General features: G+C 56.9%; 1 protein-coding gene across 1 annotated transcript in view; it reads left to right on the top strand.

Moving 5' to 3' along the window:
* The first annotated feature begins 9,810 nt into the window (after nucleotides 1–9,810).
* RHBDL3 (rhomboid like 3) overlaps nucleotides 9,811–19,377 on the top strand; it is a 43,483-nt gene continuing 33,916 nt past the window's right edge. The window contains exons 1-2 of the mRNA XM_004593878.2: nucleotides 9,811–10,268; nucleotides 11,579–11,602. Coding sequence (XP_004593935.1) covers nucleotides 10,158–10,268; nucleotides 11,579–11,602 — 135 coding nt within the window. The 5' untranslated portion in view covers nucleotides 9,811–10,157. The remainder of the gene's footprint in view (nucleotides 10,269–11,578; nucleotides 11,603–19,377) is intronic.

Here is a 19,377-nt window from a genome sequence, read left to right as displayed (position 1 = left end):
ATTAATTAGGCACCATGTGTTTCCTGTGTTAAGGACAATACAGGAGATGAAGCAGCAGGTCCTGTGGCGTTGTTTTCTGGGGGTAATTTCTTTACAAAAGAGATCTGTTCATCCTCAACAGGGAGTCTCCCTCCTGTTACAAACAGGATTTGTTTACCTAGTTGGGTTATTTCAACTGCCCTTGGTGGGTTTTTGGGGATGTGAATGTATCCAAGAAGGACACCAGAGTGTACTTTGATCTCTGAAATAATTTTAAAAAAAATGGGGGGTATTATTTTTTTCTCAAATACTTTTATTCATTTATTTTGCACCATGCATTGAGAATGCAGGGTAGAAAAGAGTGGGCCCCAATGCTGACGTTGGCCAGCCACCATCCCACTCCCAGCGCCACGAGTGTGTCAGCTTCATTCAAGTCCAAGCAGCATGAGGCCCACTGAGGCTGGCTGACCTGATGGAAGTGCAGACAGAGAGCGCTGTGCACGCTGACGTGTACACCTTGCACGGCACCGCAGAGCCACACCCCTGAGGGAGGTCACGGTGTGGCACAGAAGGCAAATGATCCATCACCGGAAGCCCGAAGTGGGCACCCTCTAGACACAGCCTGCCCTGTGGCCCTGCGCTGTCCTTGTGCAGAAGGAGGCACAGCCACTAGACCCAGAGCAGCACAGGGCCCTGCTCGGCCGGATGCCTTTGCTGACCTCACACGGTGTGCCAGGAGCATGCAGCAAAGCCAAGGCCAACAGAGGTCCTTCTGCCCTGTGTCTGTGGTCTAGCAGAGGAAGATAGAAGCAGGCACTGGCATCATCAGGACAAAACGCCTCGTTCTTTAAATCCTTGTGCAGGGATACAGCATCTTAAAACATACACTTATTATATTTCTTATTATTATTAGAAAGGCAGATTTACAGAAAAAAAGGAGAAACAGAGAGAAAGATCTTCCATCTGCTGATCCACTTCCCAAATGGCCACAATGGGCAGGGATGAACTGATCCAAAGCCAAGAGCCAGGAGCTTGTTCTGGATCTCCCACACAGGGTCCCAGGGCTCTGGGCCATCCTTGACTGCTTTCCCAGGCTACAAGCAGGGAGCAGGACGGGAAGTAGAGTATCTGGGACACGAATAGGCGCTCCTATGTGATCCTAACACCTAGAGTTCCACCCTGCCAGCACATGTGAGAGCCCAAAGCTGTGTCCTTTACTAAAACTGGTCAGCTACAGGAAGGGGAGAGGAGACAGCCGGTCCTTGAATGTGAACTAGCTGTTTTAAGCTGGGAAAGAAGATACAGGTGGCAGGTGTTAGAAGGAAGCAGAGCTGGGAACTTGTGGAGAGGCCCCCACCCCGAAGCCAGTCTGGCTTCAGGCAGTCGCAGCAGCAAGGTTCTGTTCCAGGAGGACTGCGTGGGTGTGCTGCAAGCCACCAGCCTCCTCCAGATGAGCCCAGGATAATGAATGAGCCGTCAGTCGGTGCCTGTGCTTGCCCATGAAGAGCCCTCCCTCCACACAGTACCTCTGCAAATACATTTGTGCCCCGGGAGCCATCTGGCTAATGTGCCCATTCCCTCAGTCTCTCTGGCATTACCCTGACTTTCAGCCCCCTTTTTCCTGGAACAGGAATTGTTGCAGCAAACCAAGCTAGCTTACCGAAGAAACGCTTACCAGTGGGTCTCGGGCTCTCCTTGAGCCTCGTTAACCCGAGGCTTGCAGCCTCCCAGGCTGTGCACAGCTAATGAGGTCTTGGACGTGTACGGCTCCCCTCTCCGCCATTCCTGCGCGTATGGGAGTATGCAGCTCCAGGCATGCGAGCTGCAGCAACCAGATCGAAAAGCGGGGGGAAAGGCACACTTCCGTTCACAGGCTGTCCTTCACGGAGAAGGGACAGGCCAGCCCCGTCTCTCTGCAGAGGACTTGGACAGTTCCCCAAGGCGCCACCACAGGCTGCCACGGCTGTAGGGCAGGGTCACATGCTCCAGCTGCTCAGGGGAGGGTGTCCAGCACACCAAACTTGCCCATGCCAGCCGCAGAGCCCCATTTTTGCACAAAGTAGCCTTCCTCTTCTGACCTGACCTGCTGACATGCTAGGCTAGAGCACTGTGGTTCACCTTGGAGCCATTCAAGCCAACTCCCCAATTCCAGCTTGCTTGGCCAACTCTAATTCTTTTTTTTTTTTTTTAAGATTTATTTGTTTTTATTGGAAAGGCGGATATACAGAAAGGAGGAGAGACAGAGAGGAAGATCTTCTGTCTGATGAGTCACTCCTCAAGCGGCCGCAACGGCTGGAGCTGAGCCAATCCAAAGCCAGGAGTCAGGAGCTCTTCCAGGTCTCCCACGCGGGTGCAGGGTCCCAAGGTTTCGGACCAACCTTGACTGCTTTCCCAGGCCACAAGCAGGGAGCTGGATGGGAAACGGAGCTGCCAGGATTAGAACCAGCGCCCATATGGGATCCTGGCACGTGCAAGGCGAGGACTTTAACCATTTCGCTATTGCGCTGGGCCCACCAACTCTAATTCAAAGAACAGATAAAGGCAGGAGATGGAAGGGGAGACCTATTCTTCGAGTCATTCATCTCCTTGGTGATTCACTTCATGGTCCAAGAGGCCAAACTGAGCCTTTAATCACCAACCCCTTGACCTCCAGTGTGGTGAGCCCTGGATGGTTCTACAGGGAGCGGAGAGGAAGCCTTTAGTGCAGACTCCCTGAAAGTTGCCAGTGGCGGCCCCCTCCCAGATTCACACCTTCCTGCCTCCGCACAGGTAGTTCCTCCTGCCTCATCCGCCTGGACAGCTGCCAGATCTTGGGCCACCTCAACACCAGCCTCCCTGCTGTGGACCCTTGCAGTCCCACCCAGGTGTTCCACCACAGACAAAGCAAGCAGCAGGAAAGTGCGCTGTCCTTGGAGTCGCAAGGCAAACCCCACCTCTGCTGACTGCTGGCCCCACTCACAGGCACCAAGGCACCACACCCTGCACTGGGGTGCACCTGTCCAGCCTGGGCTTCTGGGTCAGCACAGACAGGAGAAGTCAGAGGAAGCAAGTTGAATTTTAGAGCCGAAGGGATGGCCCAGGTCATCTAGCTCAACCTGCATGTCAAGAAGAGCAAGCGGAGCCATCCCCCTAGACCTTGGGGTGAGGGAATCCCTCAGGATCACACAGCAGGCTGGCCATGCTTGCCATGGATGTGAGACTGCAGGTCTCCCGATTCCCTGGCCTTTCTTTACTCTGGCCTGACTGCCATGCTCAGGAGAGTTGAGAGTTAACCTTCCCCCCACCCCCTGGAGGATGGAGGGAGGGAGGGGAAAGATGGATGGCCAAGCCTTCTGACCAGCTGCTACCCAAGGGGCAGATCCCTGGAGGCCTCCACTCCCTGGGCTGTTCTTTGCCTCTCCTGGTGCCTACACTTAAAGCTGCATAAATAATACAGAGCGAGTCCCTTCCCGGGAGGAAGGCCGAGTCTGGGCAGGCAGCGTGACAGATGGTATTTACAATGTGCATGGAGAAGTGCGCCCACAGCCTCATTTGGGCCGTGTGGCTGAGCGATGGAGGGAACAGTTTCTGGTGCCCACTGTCTCTCTCCTCTGCTGATGCTCCCAGGCGGCAGTGGCAGCGGCTGCCACTGCTTTCCAAGGTGGTCTCCCTAGTGCAAGCGGCTTTGCATCCCACGGCCCAGGGAAAGCCCCACATAGTCTCAGACCCCGGGTGCTGTTGCCTAGCCACCCCTCAGCGGAGCAGCTGCTGTGCTGAATCGGCCCTCTTCCCCAGTGGCAGCTGAGGGCAGCCTGGGAGGCCTTGCCTGGGCCAGCAGGAGCAAAGGCTCGGTCACTGGGCACACACCCCCGTGAGCTTCACACATGTCAGGACCCACCCTCAGAGTGAGGCACTGCCAGCAAGATCAGATCCTTGCAGTACTTTTTTTTCCTCTATTATTTGAGAAGCAGATAAACAGGGTGAACTCCCATCCACTGGCTCATGCCCCAGATGCCCGCAACCGCCTGGACTGAGCCAGGCTGAAGCCAGGAGACAGGCCAGATCTTCTACTTGGTTGGCAAGTATCCAGCCACAGGAACCATCACCACCACCTCCCCAAATCTACATGAACAGGAAAGTCAGAGCCGGGGCTGGGACTGAAGCCCACAGGATGTGGCTGTCCCAGCCGGAGTCTTCGCTGCAAGGCCAGATGCGGGCCCCGCCAGAATGTCTCAACCCACTGGGCCCTGCAGCTGACTGCCCTTGGCCCTCCCAGAGCCTAGCAGCACAGTACGTGGGACACGCTGATGCCTGGCTCTTCGCAGGCGTGAACCAGAGCAAACCATTCTCTCTTCTTTGGGCAACAGACTGCACACATCCCGTCAGACAACTAAAACAAAGAGACCAATGGCTCAAAAGCCACAGCCAACCCCCAAAAGCTTCTGACCCATGCAATCCCATAACTGCACTGCCCCTGCTGGCACTGGGAGGACAGCTTCTGCAGGCAGCGGTCAAGGCCAGAGGCACTTGCCATCCTCAAAACAAGAACCTTGGAGCCTAGTGACTAAATCCTCACCTTGCATGTGCCACCGGGATCCCACAGGGTGCCTGTTCGTGTCCCAGCTACTCCATTTCCCATCCAGCTCCCTGCCTGTGGCCTGGGAAAGCAGTAGAGGACGGCCCAAGGCCTTGGGACCCTACACCCGCATGGGAGACGTGGAAGAAGCTCCTGGCCCCTGGCTTTGGATTGGCTCAGCTCCAGCCATTGCAGCCACTTGGGGAGTGAATAAACAGACAGATCTTTCTATCTCTCTTTCTCTGTGCAAATCTGCCTTTCCAATTAAAAGCAAACAAATCTTTAAAAATATAAATAAATAATAACCCTGGTGAGAAGAATGGAGAATGAGCTTCCTCCAGGCCCAAAGATGGTCATGCCCCATCTGTGAAATGGAGCCCATTTTATCTGCTTCGCATCCCTCAGGAAAGCCAGCTTTGTGAGGACGGAATGAAATGACAAAACGTGGTAGTAATTTTGAAATGAAGATAGTGGGCCAACAAGTTTTCTTATTATTATGCAGAAGAATGAAACTTGTCTTCTGTTGGGAAGTGAGGGTGATAACTATATAATTAGACTTCATGTCGGATCAGGAGAGGCATGCTCTGGGTTTCATCAGGCAGACACTGAGTCGGCTCCCGCAGTGCATGGCGCTGCGTACCGTGATGGACTGAGTCAGCCGTAATCTGCCCCTCCAAGGAACGCACGCACGCTCTGCTATCAGAAAAATGCAACTCTGATGGTACAAGGGCAAGGGGAAAAGGAAACAGGGAACCCTCCTAGGATGGGCCAGGGAGGAAAGAGACTGCGCATCAGAGATGTGCCCAGGACCTGTATGTAGCACAACTCGAGGTCACCCACAAGTACTGGGTCCCAAACAGGGTCCAGAAGTGAGACCCTGGGGCCGGGGCCGGGGCAGCCCCCACCATGAGGGTCTGGAAGGAGGGGGCAAAGTAGCCAATGCTTCCCAGAGTGTGTGCCTTGCCACACCATGGAGCTCAGTCCGCTGGTGTCCACACAGTACCACCATGTGGTGTCCCTGAACCCACCTGTCTGTGATGATCTAGGGGACTCCAGGACATGGGAGACCCCGAGGGAAAGGACAAGACGAAAGGCAGGAGAAGGGCAACCTGTCAGCTAGGCTCTGTTTGATCTGGCAGACAGCGGGCAAGCACAGGAGAAGGCTGGGGCTGGCCGGCGGTTGCCTTCCAAGTGGCACTCTCCTCCCCGAGCAGTGGCCAGCCACTCTGTTCAGACTTGCAGACTTCAAACGTGACTGGGGGATTCCTGGAAGACAAAAGAATTCTGGGCCGCAGGTTGGATCTCTGTCAAAAATAACTCATGTCTTCATCTCAGGCAGGCGAGCAGCGGCCACGCGAGCTGCTGTGCTGGTGTCTCCAATGATGGGGGCCACAAGTGCAGAGAGGGGCCAGCAGGAGCCGGAGGAGGGAAGGGTAGCTTTGTCCTGAGAGGAAGGGATAGGCCTGGTGGCTTCAGAATGGAAGACCTGCTGCCCTGGAGACGCAGGTGCCCCATCTTTCCCTGCCTCGTTCGCTTTGAGCTGTAATTACAGCTCTTAGTGTTCCTTCCTGGGACTTCTCATTAGTTCAAGGTGTCCACAAACAAAGTGCTTGGCTCCCTCGCCCCTGCCCTGCCTCCCCCAACTGTGCCTCCTGGCCTTCAGTGTAAATATTGGATTCTTAATTAAACAGCCCCCCCCCCCGCCCTCTCCCCACAGCACCATGCTAAGGATGCACTGGAGAGGCTCAGCCTCATCTCCCACTTTCTATAGCCCACAGCGCTATAATCAGAAGGGTCCATGATTTTCTCCCAAGAGGCCAGGCCCCAAGTCTTAGCCTTACTGTGTCCTCTGCACCTCGGCCAGGGTCTGGCAAATCACAGGCTTTCACGCCGTGTTCACCCAACAGCCCTGATGAGCAGCTGCCAACTTAATCTTCCTAAAACCGTGCTCCAGTTAGAAGCTATCACTGCTTTGCTATCACCCACTGGACAAGGTCCACCTTCCCCCAACTGGCCCCCTGAAGACCTCAGAATCTGGTCCTCCTGGGCCATCCTTCCTGAGGGGTCAGCCACTTGGTGGTTCTCACCCGCCCAGCAGCATCCTTGCCTCTATGCCTTTGCCCTGGCAGTTCCATACCCCACCTGCCTTCTCACACTGCCCTTGGGGCCCCTGCTTTCCAGGCTCCCCTGCGCTGGGTGCTCTTGTCTCTGAGTACTAAGTTTTGTCCCTTAGGGTCCACCCAGACCCTTACCTGGTTCTGTTTCTACTAGTGTGTCACACTTGAGCTGCTCACTACACCAACGACAGGCTAAATGCCACTCATCAGACCCCAGGGGTCCCTTGAAGGCAGGGTCCATGACAGGGCAGGGGAGCAGACAGTATGCCCCTCCCTCCCCTGGGCCAACCTGGCACAGAAGGTGCCAGTCCCTCACTGTGTCAGATGGCATGCAGCAAGGGCTTCAGCCAGTGGAGGCACTGCCACCCCTGGTGCTTCAGGCCCCAGTGTCCTGCTGCTTGCTGGCCAGTGGGCCATACCTCACTGCAAGCTTCCCTGGGCCAAGGAATGGCATGGGCACCAAGGACCCCACGGGACAGGGTGGCGGCAGGTCTGCAGAGGATGTCAGTGCCCCCACCCCAATGGCCCTTCTCCAAGCAGTGGCCAGTGAGAGGGACACAGGGAGGATTCTGGGAACACAGTTGGCCTGGGGTAGGGGAGAGAGGAGGAACAAGACACCTTAGGGCATTCTCAGACCTGTCTTCTCCCCATTCCTGCAGCTGGGACCCTTCTGCCCTTTCCCCAGTTGGCACCACAGGCCAACCTCCTTCCTGTTTAGCCTTTAACCGCAGCCCCAGGGAAAATTCCAGATACTGCTCTGTTGATCACAGTCCTTCTCTGGCGCCCCTTAGGATCTAGTCCCAGCTCTGCTCCACGCCTGCTCCAGGCCAGGCTCCTTACTGCCTACCTCATTCCAGCTTCCAGCCAGGCCAGACTGCTGACAGTCAGCCTCCCATGCCAGGCTGCCCAGCCCTGGTCCACACTGTTCCCTCTGTTTAGAACACTTTCTGGGACCAGCCTTGTGGCTTGGTAGGTTAAGCCGCTGACTGCAATGCCAGCATCCCGTATGGGTGCCGGTTTGAGTCCCAGCTGCTCCAGTTCCTATCCAGCTCCTTGGCTAACGTGCCTGGAAAGGCAGCAGAGTATGACCCAAGTGCTTGGGCCCCTGAAACCTGGTGGGAAACTTGGATGAAGCTTGCAGCTTCTTGTTTCAGCCTGGCTCAGTCCTAGCAGTTGCAGCCATTCAGGGGTAAAACGGTGGCTGGGGATCTCCCTGTCTTGCCTCTTCTCTAACGGCATTTAACCTAAATAAATAAACTTAAAAAAAAATAAACCTCATATAATTTTTTAAAAAAATTTTGTTTTGACAATAAGATGCTGGACTTTATGATTGGTCAAAACCTCCAATGAAAGAATCTCAACTGAATTTGAACTATGGAAATGCAACAAGGTGGAGCAATCCACCGTGGGGGTGGGGGGAAGGTTTGGGGAGGGGCGGGGGGAATTCCAGTGCATAAAAACAAATGTGTCACATTATGCAATGAAATTAATAATAATAATAAAAAAATTTTGTTTTTATTGGAATATCAGATATACAGAGAGGAGGAAAGACAGAGAAGAAGATCTTCCGTCCAATGATTCACTCCCCAAGTGACTGCAATGGCTAGAGCTGAGCCAATCTGAAGCCAGGAGCCAGGAGCTTCATCTGGGTCTTCCATGCAGGTACAAGGTCCCAAGGCTTTGGGCTGTCCTCAACTGCTTTCCCAGGTCACAAGCAGGGAGCTAGCATGGAAGCAAGGGTGCTGGGATTAGAACCAGCGCCCATATGGGATCCTGGCGCGTACAAAGTGAGGACTTTAGTCACCAGGCCACCACAAAGTGAGGACTTTAGTCACCGGGTCACTCTAAATAAATATAAATAATAAATAAATAAAAGAGGCACTTGTCCTGTACCTTTCCCATGATGCTTAGTTCTGGAGCATTTCCTTCCGGAGCTGCTCCTGGACCCACCAGAACCCCCTCCATCCTCTGGGATCCAGTATTTATCCTTGTGTTGACTACTGTGTCACCCTCTGCCCCCTTAGACTGCTTCTAGAGGGCAGGTTTGGGGTTCCATAATCCTGTATTCCCAGGGCACTGGGCCAGAGCCCCAGGGGGCACCAGAGTTGGACAAGTGGATGATGACTGTCCCGGGGGATGGAGAAGGGGTGGCGGGCTGCAGGGAGAAAAGCCAGTTCCTCTTGTGTTTTCAAAATCACACCTTCATGCACAGTTTTATTTACAAGAAAATCCTGGCAGGAGCTTGACTTGTTACTGGAGTAGGGATGGGGGAGTGGAGGTGGTGAAAAACAAAAATAGTTGAAACGATCACACTTTGTGAATTTGAGATGAAAATCGGAGTCTGCAACAGACTCACCTAATTAGAGTAGCGTTAATATCCTGCCCTGTGTTTGCGGGGGGGGGGGGACAGTGGGGGGAAGTGGGGGGGGACAGTGGGGGAAGCAGCCGCTGCTGCTGCTGCATTTGTTCCAGAACAGAACATTAACTGCCAACTTTCACTAGGGGCAGAGGGCCTGGAAGGGAGAGAGGCAAAGGCGAGCGTGTGGGTGGCTGTGGGGCAAGGCGGGCAGCCGGCGCGGCAGGACGCGGCCTCGGCGTGGGCTGAGCCCCGAGGGACGCCGGAGTCTGTCCCGGCCGCCCCCGGAGCTGGTCTCCCCTGCAGGGAAGAAAGCCCTAACTTCATCTCTGCGGGCGTTAGTTCCTTCTCCGCCTCTCCCAGCTGGGACTCTCCCCTGGGTTTACCGAGGTCCACGCGGCCAAAAATGGCCCAGGCAGCCCAAAGCTCGGGGGCTGGCGGGGGTTCAGCATAGGGCTGGGGGACCAGGAGTCCCCCGTGGCCGTCTCCCACACCTAGGCCTCCGGTGGCGGCATCCCGAGCCCGCAGCATCCCGCTCCAACTCACTCCCCAGTTAACCCCGACTTTGCCAACTCGGTGAGAAGCTCACACCTGCCGTCTCCCAGGGCTCATTTACTGGGAGGGAGACAAACCCAGGGCCTGGGGGGGCAGAGCCATCCCCGACCCCGCCGCCCCCAGGATCCCCGCGGCTCCAGCCTAGTCGACCCGCGGCGGGGGCGTGCGGGGCGGGGGGCCCGCGGCCCCGGCGAGCAGCTCCGCCCCCGGCCGCGCGCCGCCCCGAGGAGTCCGCGGGGAGGAGGAGACTCGGGCGCAGAGCGGGGGCCGCGGGAAGCGGGAAGGGAGCGGCGGGGCCGCGGCCGGCCCAAGGGCGCCCTCGCCTCGGAGTCAGGCGCAGGGGCTGGGGCGGACGAGGCGGAGGCTGGCGGCGCGGCGAGTGCCGAGAAGTTTGGCTGCGCAGGGGCCGGGCGTCCCGGGGCTGCGAGCGGGCGGCTGCGGCGGTGGCGGCACGGGGGGCCGGGGCCATGGGGGGCAGGCACCAGCGGCCCGGCGGGCGCGGAGGTGGCGCGCGGTGCCCCGAGCCCCGCTAGCTGCTCAAAGTTAGCCCCGGCGCCCCGGGACGGGCGCTGCGGCTGCCGGAGCCTCCCCGGCCATGGGCGAGCACCCCAGCCCAGGCCCCGCAGTGGCCGCCTGCGCCGAGGCAGAGCGCATCGAGGAGCTGGAACCAGGGTCGCAGGAGCGGCCGCGCGCGGCGCCGGAAGACGTGAGTGCCCCTCCCCCGCCCGGGCAAACTTTCTTGTCGGGGAAGAGGGGGTCGCAGGTGGGCAAAGTCGCGCCTTCCTGGGGGGGGCCGCTTGGAAGCTTCAAGGTGACGCGGGAGCGCCCGGGACTGGCCGGGTCTGCGCGGGCGGGACGGATCGGGATCCCCGGAGCTGTCGCGTCACCCCTGCTCGGGCGCGGGCGGCTTCCCTGCGGGACACGGGCGCGCCGCTGCGCCTGGGAGCGCTGTCCCTGTGGCTGGTGCAGTGCCCGGGACACGGCCTTCTCCCGCAGAGGAGGCCGCGTTACAGCCGTGACTCCCTCCCCTCCGCGACTTGCAGGCTTTTCCAAGCCTCGGGCGCCGCAGAGTCCCCCGGCCCCGACCCCGCAGACTGGGCTGCTCAACCCCTCGCCGGCCTGGTCGCGACACTGGCTGCAGCACAGAGTGGCCTCTGTCGCCGACCCGGGCCGGAGCCGGAGAGGAAGGAGGAAAGCAGGCTTTGCCCCTCCACCCGCACCCCCTGCGCACAAGGGGCCTGGAGTCCAACGGCTGTCCCCGAGGACTTCCCTGCAACCTGCCGCTGGGGTCTCCATCCCACCTGCCGTCCTGAGCTCCCACATCCCGGAGTTGAGCTGTACATCGCGGTACAAGGCTGGCCCATCTCTCTACCCTGCCCGTGTATGCCCGGGCAGGGGGTCGCACAGCCAGACCCTGTGTCAGGGGAGAGGGGTGCAGGTTGCATTCGGATTTGGATTTTTTCTCTTTGGCCCATGTGGTTCAACCTGTCACTCCGTCTGGCTCTAAGCCCCCTGGTAGAATCACCTGTTCTCACCACTTGTCTCAGACTTGAAAGAGAGTGGGTGGGTTTCGTCCAACCCCCTCCCCCCCCGCCCCCGACACACACTCTCACACAGAACGACCCGGTAGGCAAATGTCAAGCTCTGGAGTTCTCCCCAGATGAGGTCTCCAGCGCCCCTTGCCCAGCAGCAGCTGTGGATCTTAGCAGCAGTTGCTCTGGGCTCTCGGCGGGAGGTTCTGCACCTGCCTGTCCCAGGACCCCTGCCAGCGCCCCCCCCCCTTGCAGTCAGCTCCACCCCCTTCCCTGACAGTGGTCCTAATCGCCCAGCACCTCCCAGGTTCTCCCGGAGCTCTCCGGCCAGTGGCAGAGGCTCTTGCTGATCACCCTAGGGGGGGAGGGGAGCAGCAGCTGGAAGGCTGAGTTGGAAGCCTGGGGTGGGTATGGGGGGCCGCGAAGCCCTTGGTGATATGTGTTTCTCTCTTCCTCCTCTCCTGCATGGCTGCTTCTGTACCAGCACTGGAAAGTCCTGTTTGATCAGGTATGTGAGCGACTCACCGCCCCCCTCCTCTGCCGGTCTGAAGTCACTCTTCCCTCTGCTTGCGTGGGCTTCCCTAGCTCTGCGGCGCTCCAGGGCTGACGTGGGCTGGGGGTGTGGCCTAGCGCAGCTCTGACAGCCCCGCTGCTCCTGGCCAGGTATCCGGTGCAGGCAAGGGGCTCCCCCGAGAGGATCCCTCTTTCCCTCCCGCCCCCAACTCCTCTGCACCAGAGCTGGAGGAAGTGGATGGTTCTGTGCAGAATGCTGGGGGGGACTGCAGCAGGAAGCTGGGGAGGTGGGGGCTGGGCCCGGGACCGCCATCCCTCTCCTGCCCCACCTCCTCCACGGCAGGTGCCTGGCCACTGCTGGAGTCAAATCTTGCCATCCTGAAGGCTGGTAGGGTTTGTTTGAATTCTGTCACAGGGTGGAGAGGGGAGTGCTGGCAGGTTGCACTTGGGAAACAGTGCGTGAGAGTTGAAGGCTGGGGAGGGAGTTGGAGGCTGTGGAGTCTGGAGGTGATGGCCATCTGACCTTCAGCAAGGAGAGCCTTCTCTCGGCATTTTCTTTTCTTCTGCTGCTGTTTTCCCCATCTTCTCTGTCCCCTGGCAGAGATGGGGCGGTGGCAGGCCATGTCCTGGGGGTGGGGTTGGCATATATAGCCAGGGGGCATAAATAATGGTGTAATGAAGTTAGTGTGGCTTTAGGGGGATTAGTGCAGCGGGGCCAGAGGCAATGAGTTGGAAAAGGTGCTTGACCCAGACCTTGGCTGTAGGTAGAGGAACATTCTGAGGCATGCCAGAGAACGCTTACGGGATAGGGAGAGAGGAGAGGTGGGTTGTCAAAAAAAGGAGCCCTGCGCTGGCCCTAGTACCTTGCCATTCCAAGTGATGCCGAGGATTGAAGGCAGAGGGCTATGGTGGCAGGAGGATGGGAAGACCTGAGTAGGTCTGAACAGAATGGGGGAAGAGGGGCCTCACAAGGCACAGGCCACAAGGGCACAACAGGCAAAATGGCATTAGTTTTGGGCTAACTTGGAGGTGAGGAGCACGCAGACCCTTGAGTTGGGCTGAAGACGTAGACCTGGAACATGAACCATGGGTTGGGCTTTCAGGAGGGTGAGGGTCTTTCTCGTGGACCACGGGGCCCAGCAGGGGCTTGAGGGGCATCACAGGTTGTCATCCAGGGGCCCCTCGCCTTGCACCCTTGAGTGCCACCCCCACTCGCTCCAAGCTGGTGGCAGCTGCCACCCTGCCAGTCGGAGGGAGTCGTGCCGCTGTGCCTCTTGCCACATTTAGCACCGGCACCTAGAACACAGTGTGTCGTTCTCTCCTTCCCTGAGTGTCTCTCACTTGGCGATGAAGTTTCCTTGCCAATTTCTATCTGTGTGTTTACATTCCAAAACAAGCTGTGCGAGTGGCTGGAGGAGAACTGGTACTAGGATGGGGAGGAAGCCGAGAAGGTGTCTGGTGCCTGGGGTCGCTGCGAGGCTGGAAGATGCCACTCCTGCAGCACCCGGAAACCCTCTGGAGGGACAGGAAGAACCTAACAAGACTTACCCCTGGACAGTGTTTCTCCAGGTTCCCCTTTTGTGCCGTCTTGCTTCCTATCCCTGTGTGGCAGGAGGCCACCCCTGGGCCTGGCTGTCGCCTGGGGCGGAGGCGTGGGCCCTCTGGCTCCCTCCCTTGCTTGCTGACGCCTCCCCCGGCTTTCCCCCAGTGGAGGGAAGGAGGAGGTTGCAGCTTCCCAAGTACAGGCACAACCTCAGAAGGATGCTGGGTTATTCAGAAGGCTGAGCAGTTTCATCTTTTCTGCCTCTTCCTCTAGGCTGGCCTCACAGATTTTGTTTTTAAATATTTATTTTTATTGGAAAAGCAGATTTACAGAGAGAAGGTGAGGCACACAGAGAAATATCTTCCATCTACTGTTTCACTCTACAAATGGCCACAACAGCTGAGCTGATCCAAAGCAAAGAGTCTGTTCTGTGTCTCCCACGTGGGTGCAGGAGCCCAAGGACTTAGGCCATCCTCTGCTGCTTTCCCAGGCACATCGGCAGGGAAGTAGATTAGAGGTAGAGTAGTGTCTGGTACAATAGCATAACAGCTAAAGTCCTCACCTTGAGCCCACCAAGATCCCATATGGGCACCGGTTCATGTCCTGGCATTCAGCTCTCTGCCTGTGGTCTGGGAAAGCAGTCAAGTGCAGCCCAAACTCTTGGGACCCTGCACCTGCGTGGGAGACCTGGAAGAAGCTCCAGGCTCCAAGCTTCAGATTGGCTCAGCTCCGGCCATTGCAGCTGCTTGGGGAGTGAACCATCACATGGAAGATCTTCCTTTGTGTTTCTCCTCCTTTCTGTATATCTGCTTTTCCAATGAAAATAAATAAATCTTTAAAAAAAAAAAAGTTGAGTGGCTGAGACTGAAACTAGTCCTTACAGGATGCTGGTGCTGCAGGCAAATGGTTAGGCTCTTGAGCCACTGTACCAGGCACCTGACAGTGAGGTGTAATGAGTGTGGTTCACCTGGGGAAGAAAACCTGGCCAGGGGCTGCAGGCAGCTTCCCGCCTGTCTTGAGCCCAGCTGTGGTGTGGGACAGGACACCTGCCAGAGTCCCCCTATGGGAGGTCAGTGACACCACCCAAGGATGTTCCCTGCCCTCCCTGGGTCAGGACACAAGTGGGCCTCACAGTGTCAGCCACAACAGAAAGAAGGAAGGGAGTTCAGTCCCGTGAACATTTGCCCTGTGTCCCTGGCATTCTGGCATCTGTGGTCAGCTCAGGCAAGGCCATGGCAGGGCCACCATGTCATACCTGCCGTGGAGGGCTTCCTGGGTTGAAAACGCCAGCTCCACGCTCCAGCTTGCAGATGTCTCCAGGTTCTTGGAGTGTTGACTGAGCTGAAAGCTGGGTGCACAGTTCTGTCATGGCAACAAAGCACAGCTGCTTCCCGGCTCCGAGAGCAAGAGGGTGGGTCGGTGTGGCAGCGCAGCAGGTAGAGCCACCGTTTGTGGTGTTTGTATCTCATATCAGAGTGCCAGTTTGAACCCTGGCTCATCCACTTCCTGCCCCAGTACCCAGGAGGCAACAGTTGATGGCTCTGGGTCTTGGGTTCCTCTGTGCCTGTGGGAGACCCTGGTGGGGTTCCTGGCTCCTGGCTCCTTGTCTGTGACAGGTATCTGGGACAGGAGCCAGTAGCTGGGTGCTCTGTGTCTGTCTCTCCCTGTCTCTTCCCCATTCCCACTCAAATAACTGAGCAGACACAGAAGTCATTTATTCATTTATTTTGGGGAGGGGCAAGAAGTGAGAATAGCTTGTGCCTGCCTTCTCCTCCTATTGAGAGTGAGCCATTTCCCAGATTCTAATGAGACATACACTTTAATGATCTCCCAAAGTGAAGGCAGACAGGTGGGCGTAGCCCTCCATAGTTACACATGTGTGCTATGCAAAGAACATGGCGCTGCCCAGGGCAGCCACAAGGGATAGAATGTAGGATTTGGAGTCACACAGATGTGGGCATATGTTGCTGTGACTGTGGACAATCACAAATGGCTCCCCAAGACTCAGGTTTCTCCTCTGTCGTGAAGCCAGACTCCAGGGTAACTGAGAATTTAGTAGGAACGGACGCCTTTTGCTGTCCCTGATTCCTGGCGGTCACTGGACAGAGGCCTCCTACTTGGGAGTCAGAATTTTCTTGGCAGAAGTGCAAGGGCCACCCCTGAGCTGCAGGCCCACTGGGGAAGGTGGCTTCCGGAGAGGCCCCTTGCGAGGCCAGGGGTTTTCCTGCCTGCCTTCCTGCAGGACCCTCCCTGCCTGGTCCTTTCACCCAGCTGCAGGTCTCTCCTTGGTCTGAGCCTGACATCCACCTCACTGGTGGCCCTGCTGCAGGCTGGCCTGGGATCCCTGGCAGGTGTGGGATGGGAGCCCAGTTCATTCACAAAAGAGGTCCCAATAGAACTGCCGAATGCATTAGGGAAGAGCCATGGAAAAGACACTTGCCTCAGAGACCTTGGCTGTAGTATCTCCCTTCCCACAACACACGGGTAAACAGCAAAGCAAGGTTCCCATGGAGGGACAAAGCCACGGGCTTTGGTGGAGCCCCCAACTCCCTGTCTGGTGGCTCCTAGCACCCTGGAGACTATAGACTCCCTTCCCCCACTGGCCATGCTGGAGCGCTGACCACTCACTCCATGCACCTGAGAGCACTGGAGCAGAGCAGGCCAGGGGCTGCCTAGCTGGCTGCTGGACACAGATGTTGGGGTGAGTGACAGCTCAAACTCTGGCTCTAGACTCGGTATCCTGAGTTTAAACACCATGCAGTTTACCACGTGAGTTTACCATGTGCAGGTTGGCCTCTTGGCCGCTGCCACCTCCAGAACCACAGCTTCTTGGAAGATCCTGGCAGCGCTGCGTCCCCTCTGGTGACCTTCTGTGGTCCGTCGGTCATGGGTCCCCCACTGCGCCCTGCAGACACCCTCCACTGCCCTTGTGCGCTGTCCTGGGTGACCCCTCTGCATTATTATTATTTTATTTTTTTTTTTTGTAGAGAGTAAAGGCAGATTCTGTTCCTTAGAGAAGGAGAGACAGGTCTTCCATCTGCTGGCTCATTCCCCAACTGGCCACAACAGCTGGCACTCAGCTGAGCCGGAACCAGGAACCTCCTCTGGGCTTTGGGCTGTTCTCTACTGCTTTCCCAGGCCACAAGTAGGGAGCTATATTGGAAGTGGAGAAACTGGGACATGAACTGGCACCCACATGGGATTCCTGGAGCTTGCAAGGCAAGGATTTATTTTTAATTTATTTATTTATTTATTTATTTATTTTTAAAGATTTATTTATTTTATTACACAGTCAGATATACAGAGAGGAGAGACAGAGAGGAAGATCTTCCGTCCGATGATTCACTCCCCAAGTGAGCCGCAACGGGCTGATGCACGCCGATCCGAAGCCAGGAACCAGGAACTTCCCTCCAGGTCTCCCACACGGGTGCAGGGTCCCAATGCATTGGGCCGTCCTCAACTGCTTTCCCAGGCCACAAGCAGGGAGCTGGATGGGAAGTGGAGCTGCCAGGATTAGAACCGGCGCCCATATGGGATCCCGGGGCGTTCAAGGCGAGGACTTTAGCCGCTAGGCCACGCCGCCGGGCCCTATTTATTTATTTTATTTTTTTTAAGATTTATTTATTTCATTACAAAGTCAGATATATAGAGAGGAAGAGAGACAGGAAGATCTTCCGTCCGATGATTCACTCCCCAAGTGAGCCGCAACGGGCTGATGCACGCCGATCCGAAGCCAGGAACCAGGAACCTCCTCCAGGTCTCCCACATGGGTGCAGGGTTCCAAAGCCTTGGGCCGTCCTCGACTGCTGTCCCAGGCCACAAGCAGGGAGCTGGATGGGAAGTGGAGCTGCTGGGATTAGAACCGGCGCTCATATAGGATCCTGGCATGTGCAAGGCGAGGACTTTAGCCACTAGGCCATGCCACCTGGCCCAAGGCAAGGATTTAGACACTGAGCCATTGTTCTGGGCATTTATTTGTTTGTTTGAAAGCGGAAGGGAGAAAGAGCTTTTATTTCTGGATTCACTCCCCAGATGGCCACAATGGCCTAGACTGGGCAAGGCTGAAGCCAGAAGGCTGGAATTTCATCCAGGTCTCGCATGTGGGTGCAGAAACCCAAGCACTTGGGCCAACCTCTGCTGTTTTCCCATGCTAATAGCAGGGAGCTAGGTGGGAAGTGGAGCAGCTGGGGCTGGAACCAGTGCTTGCCAGTGCTTGGACGAGATGCTGTGCTACAGCAATGGCCCCATACTGTCCGTTTTTTAGATAAGGAACTGAGGCCCAAGGGGTGGATTTGTGCAGACACAGCGCAAAGAGGAACTCTCTGTGTTCAATGTTTTTGTTTCCAAGGCTCCTGAGTGGCTTGGACACAGTGCAGCAGGCCACAGGCAAAGGAGCAGTGCAGGGCCCCTGCATCCTGCCTGCCCTGTTCCTGCCCCAGGCCTTCTCTAACCACTCAGCTCTCAGCTGTGTTTTCTGGAGGCTGGGGGGCTCTGTGGTGAGTGCCAGGAGAAGCAGCAGGAGGCAGGGGCTTAGGCTGCCTGGGAGGGACAGGGCAGATGTCAGAGCTGCAGCTCTGCTCACCCTCGCCCCCGCCTCTCTGCCGGCTGCTCCCTCTGGGATGCTGGGTCTCGTGGCCATGACTCGGTCCAATCCTCAGGCGGCCCTGTCCAGCTGGGCCAGATGAGTCAGCACAGGAAATGCATGTGCTCCTGGATACCCAAGGGACCTACCTCTGAGACACAGCCGTCACCTGCCCCCTCAGAGTCAGCCACTGTGTGGTAGAGGCAGGGACCATTGCTGGTTGGGGAAGGGCTGACTCCTGGGGTGGCCCCAAAAGGGGGGTACATGACAGCAGCATCTGCCAGGGGTGAGCCTTTAGCTGTGGGGGGGCCAGGGCTCTCACCCCTCCTTGCCCACCTTGCATCCTGGGGAAGGCCTGGGATCATTCCTTCTGCCCTGCTCCCTGGGTGGTTTTCTGGAAGCATGCCCATTGTGCAGCGTCTTGGCCTGGGCTCAGGCCAGGAGGCTACTGGTCAGCTGGGGGAGGAGTGTGCCAGCTCTCTGATGAGCATACTGGTCCCAGATCCTGGGCGCAGCTCTTTGCTGTGGGGGAGGAGGGGTGCTCAGGCACATTGCATGGGGTTTTGGAGAGGAGCCCCTTAAAAGGGCTGATGGTGGGCTCGGCAGTGTGGCCTAATGGCTAAGGTCCTGGCCTTGATCCCATGTGGCTGCTGGTTCTAATCCCGGCAGCTCTACTTCCTCTCTATCTCTCCTCCTCTCAGTATATCTGACTTTGTAATAAAAATAAAATAAATCTTTAAAAACAAACAAACAAACAAACAAAAAAAGGGCTGATGGTGCAGGAGTACTGCAGCCTGCGGAGGTGCCCTCAGCTATCAGGACATGGCCTGGCCAGGTCCAGAGGGGTGGGAAACACCAGGATCCCCGGAGCCCCCATGGGTGGGAACTGGGCCCCGGCCTTTCTACCAGGGTTTGCAGTCCTCAGGTGTCCCCTCTGAGCCCCATACTGGGGCAGGCCAGTTTCTGGGTATGTTAAGTGGCACTGCTCACATCTACCCAGGGGCAACATGAGAATACAAATTAGCAGAGGATAGGTGAGGGTCAGGCTCCTAAGTCAGGGTGCGGTAGCCTAGCGGCTAAATCCTTGCCTTGTATCCTCTGGGATCCCATATGGGACCCCATTTGTGTCCCACTGCTCCACTTTCCATCCAGCTCTACTTTCCATCCAGCTCCCTGCCTGTGGCCTACGAAAACAGTCCAAAGCCTTGGAAACCTGTACCCACATGGGAGACCTGGAAGAATCTCCTGGCTCTCTGCTTCGGTTCAGTTCAGCTCTGGTGGTTGCAACCACTTGGAGGAGTGAACCAGCAGATGAAAGATCTCTCTGTGTATCTGCCTTTCCAATTTAACAAACAAAAAAGTCAGGAACAGGCCGGGGGAAGAGAGAGACGCTGCAAGGATAATTTCCCTTGCTGGGGAAACTCATGCCGTCATTGTGCAGCACAAGAAGGCTCTGCCCCCATAGCCTGCACCTGACCCCAGCAGCTGCAGCCCGGGCCTAATTTATGGGGCTGTAAATAGCCGTGAATGGACCGGAGTTCCCTGGTGGGCTCTGCCTATAGAGTGGGGACAGCTCTGAGGAGCCATAAACCCCTGGGCAGCCTTCTTAATGCTGCTCTGCTCAGAGGCAGGGTAATGATGCATT

This window comes from Ochotona princeps, chromosome 17 (assembly GCF_030435755.1).
Source record: "Ochotona princeps isolate mOchPri1 chromosome 17, mOchPri1.hap1, whole genome shotgun sequence".
Taxonomy (NCBI): domain Eukaryota; kingdom Metazoa; phylum Chordata; class Mammalia; order Lagomorpha; family Ochotonidae; genus Ochotona; species Ochotona princeps.
The sequence above is the reverse complement of the archived record's forward strand: the minus strand, read 5'-3'. Positions and strand labels throughout refer to the sequence as shown.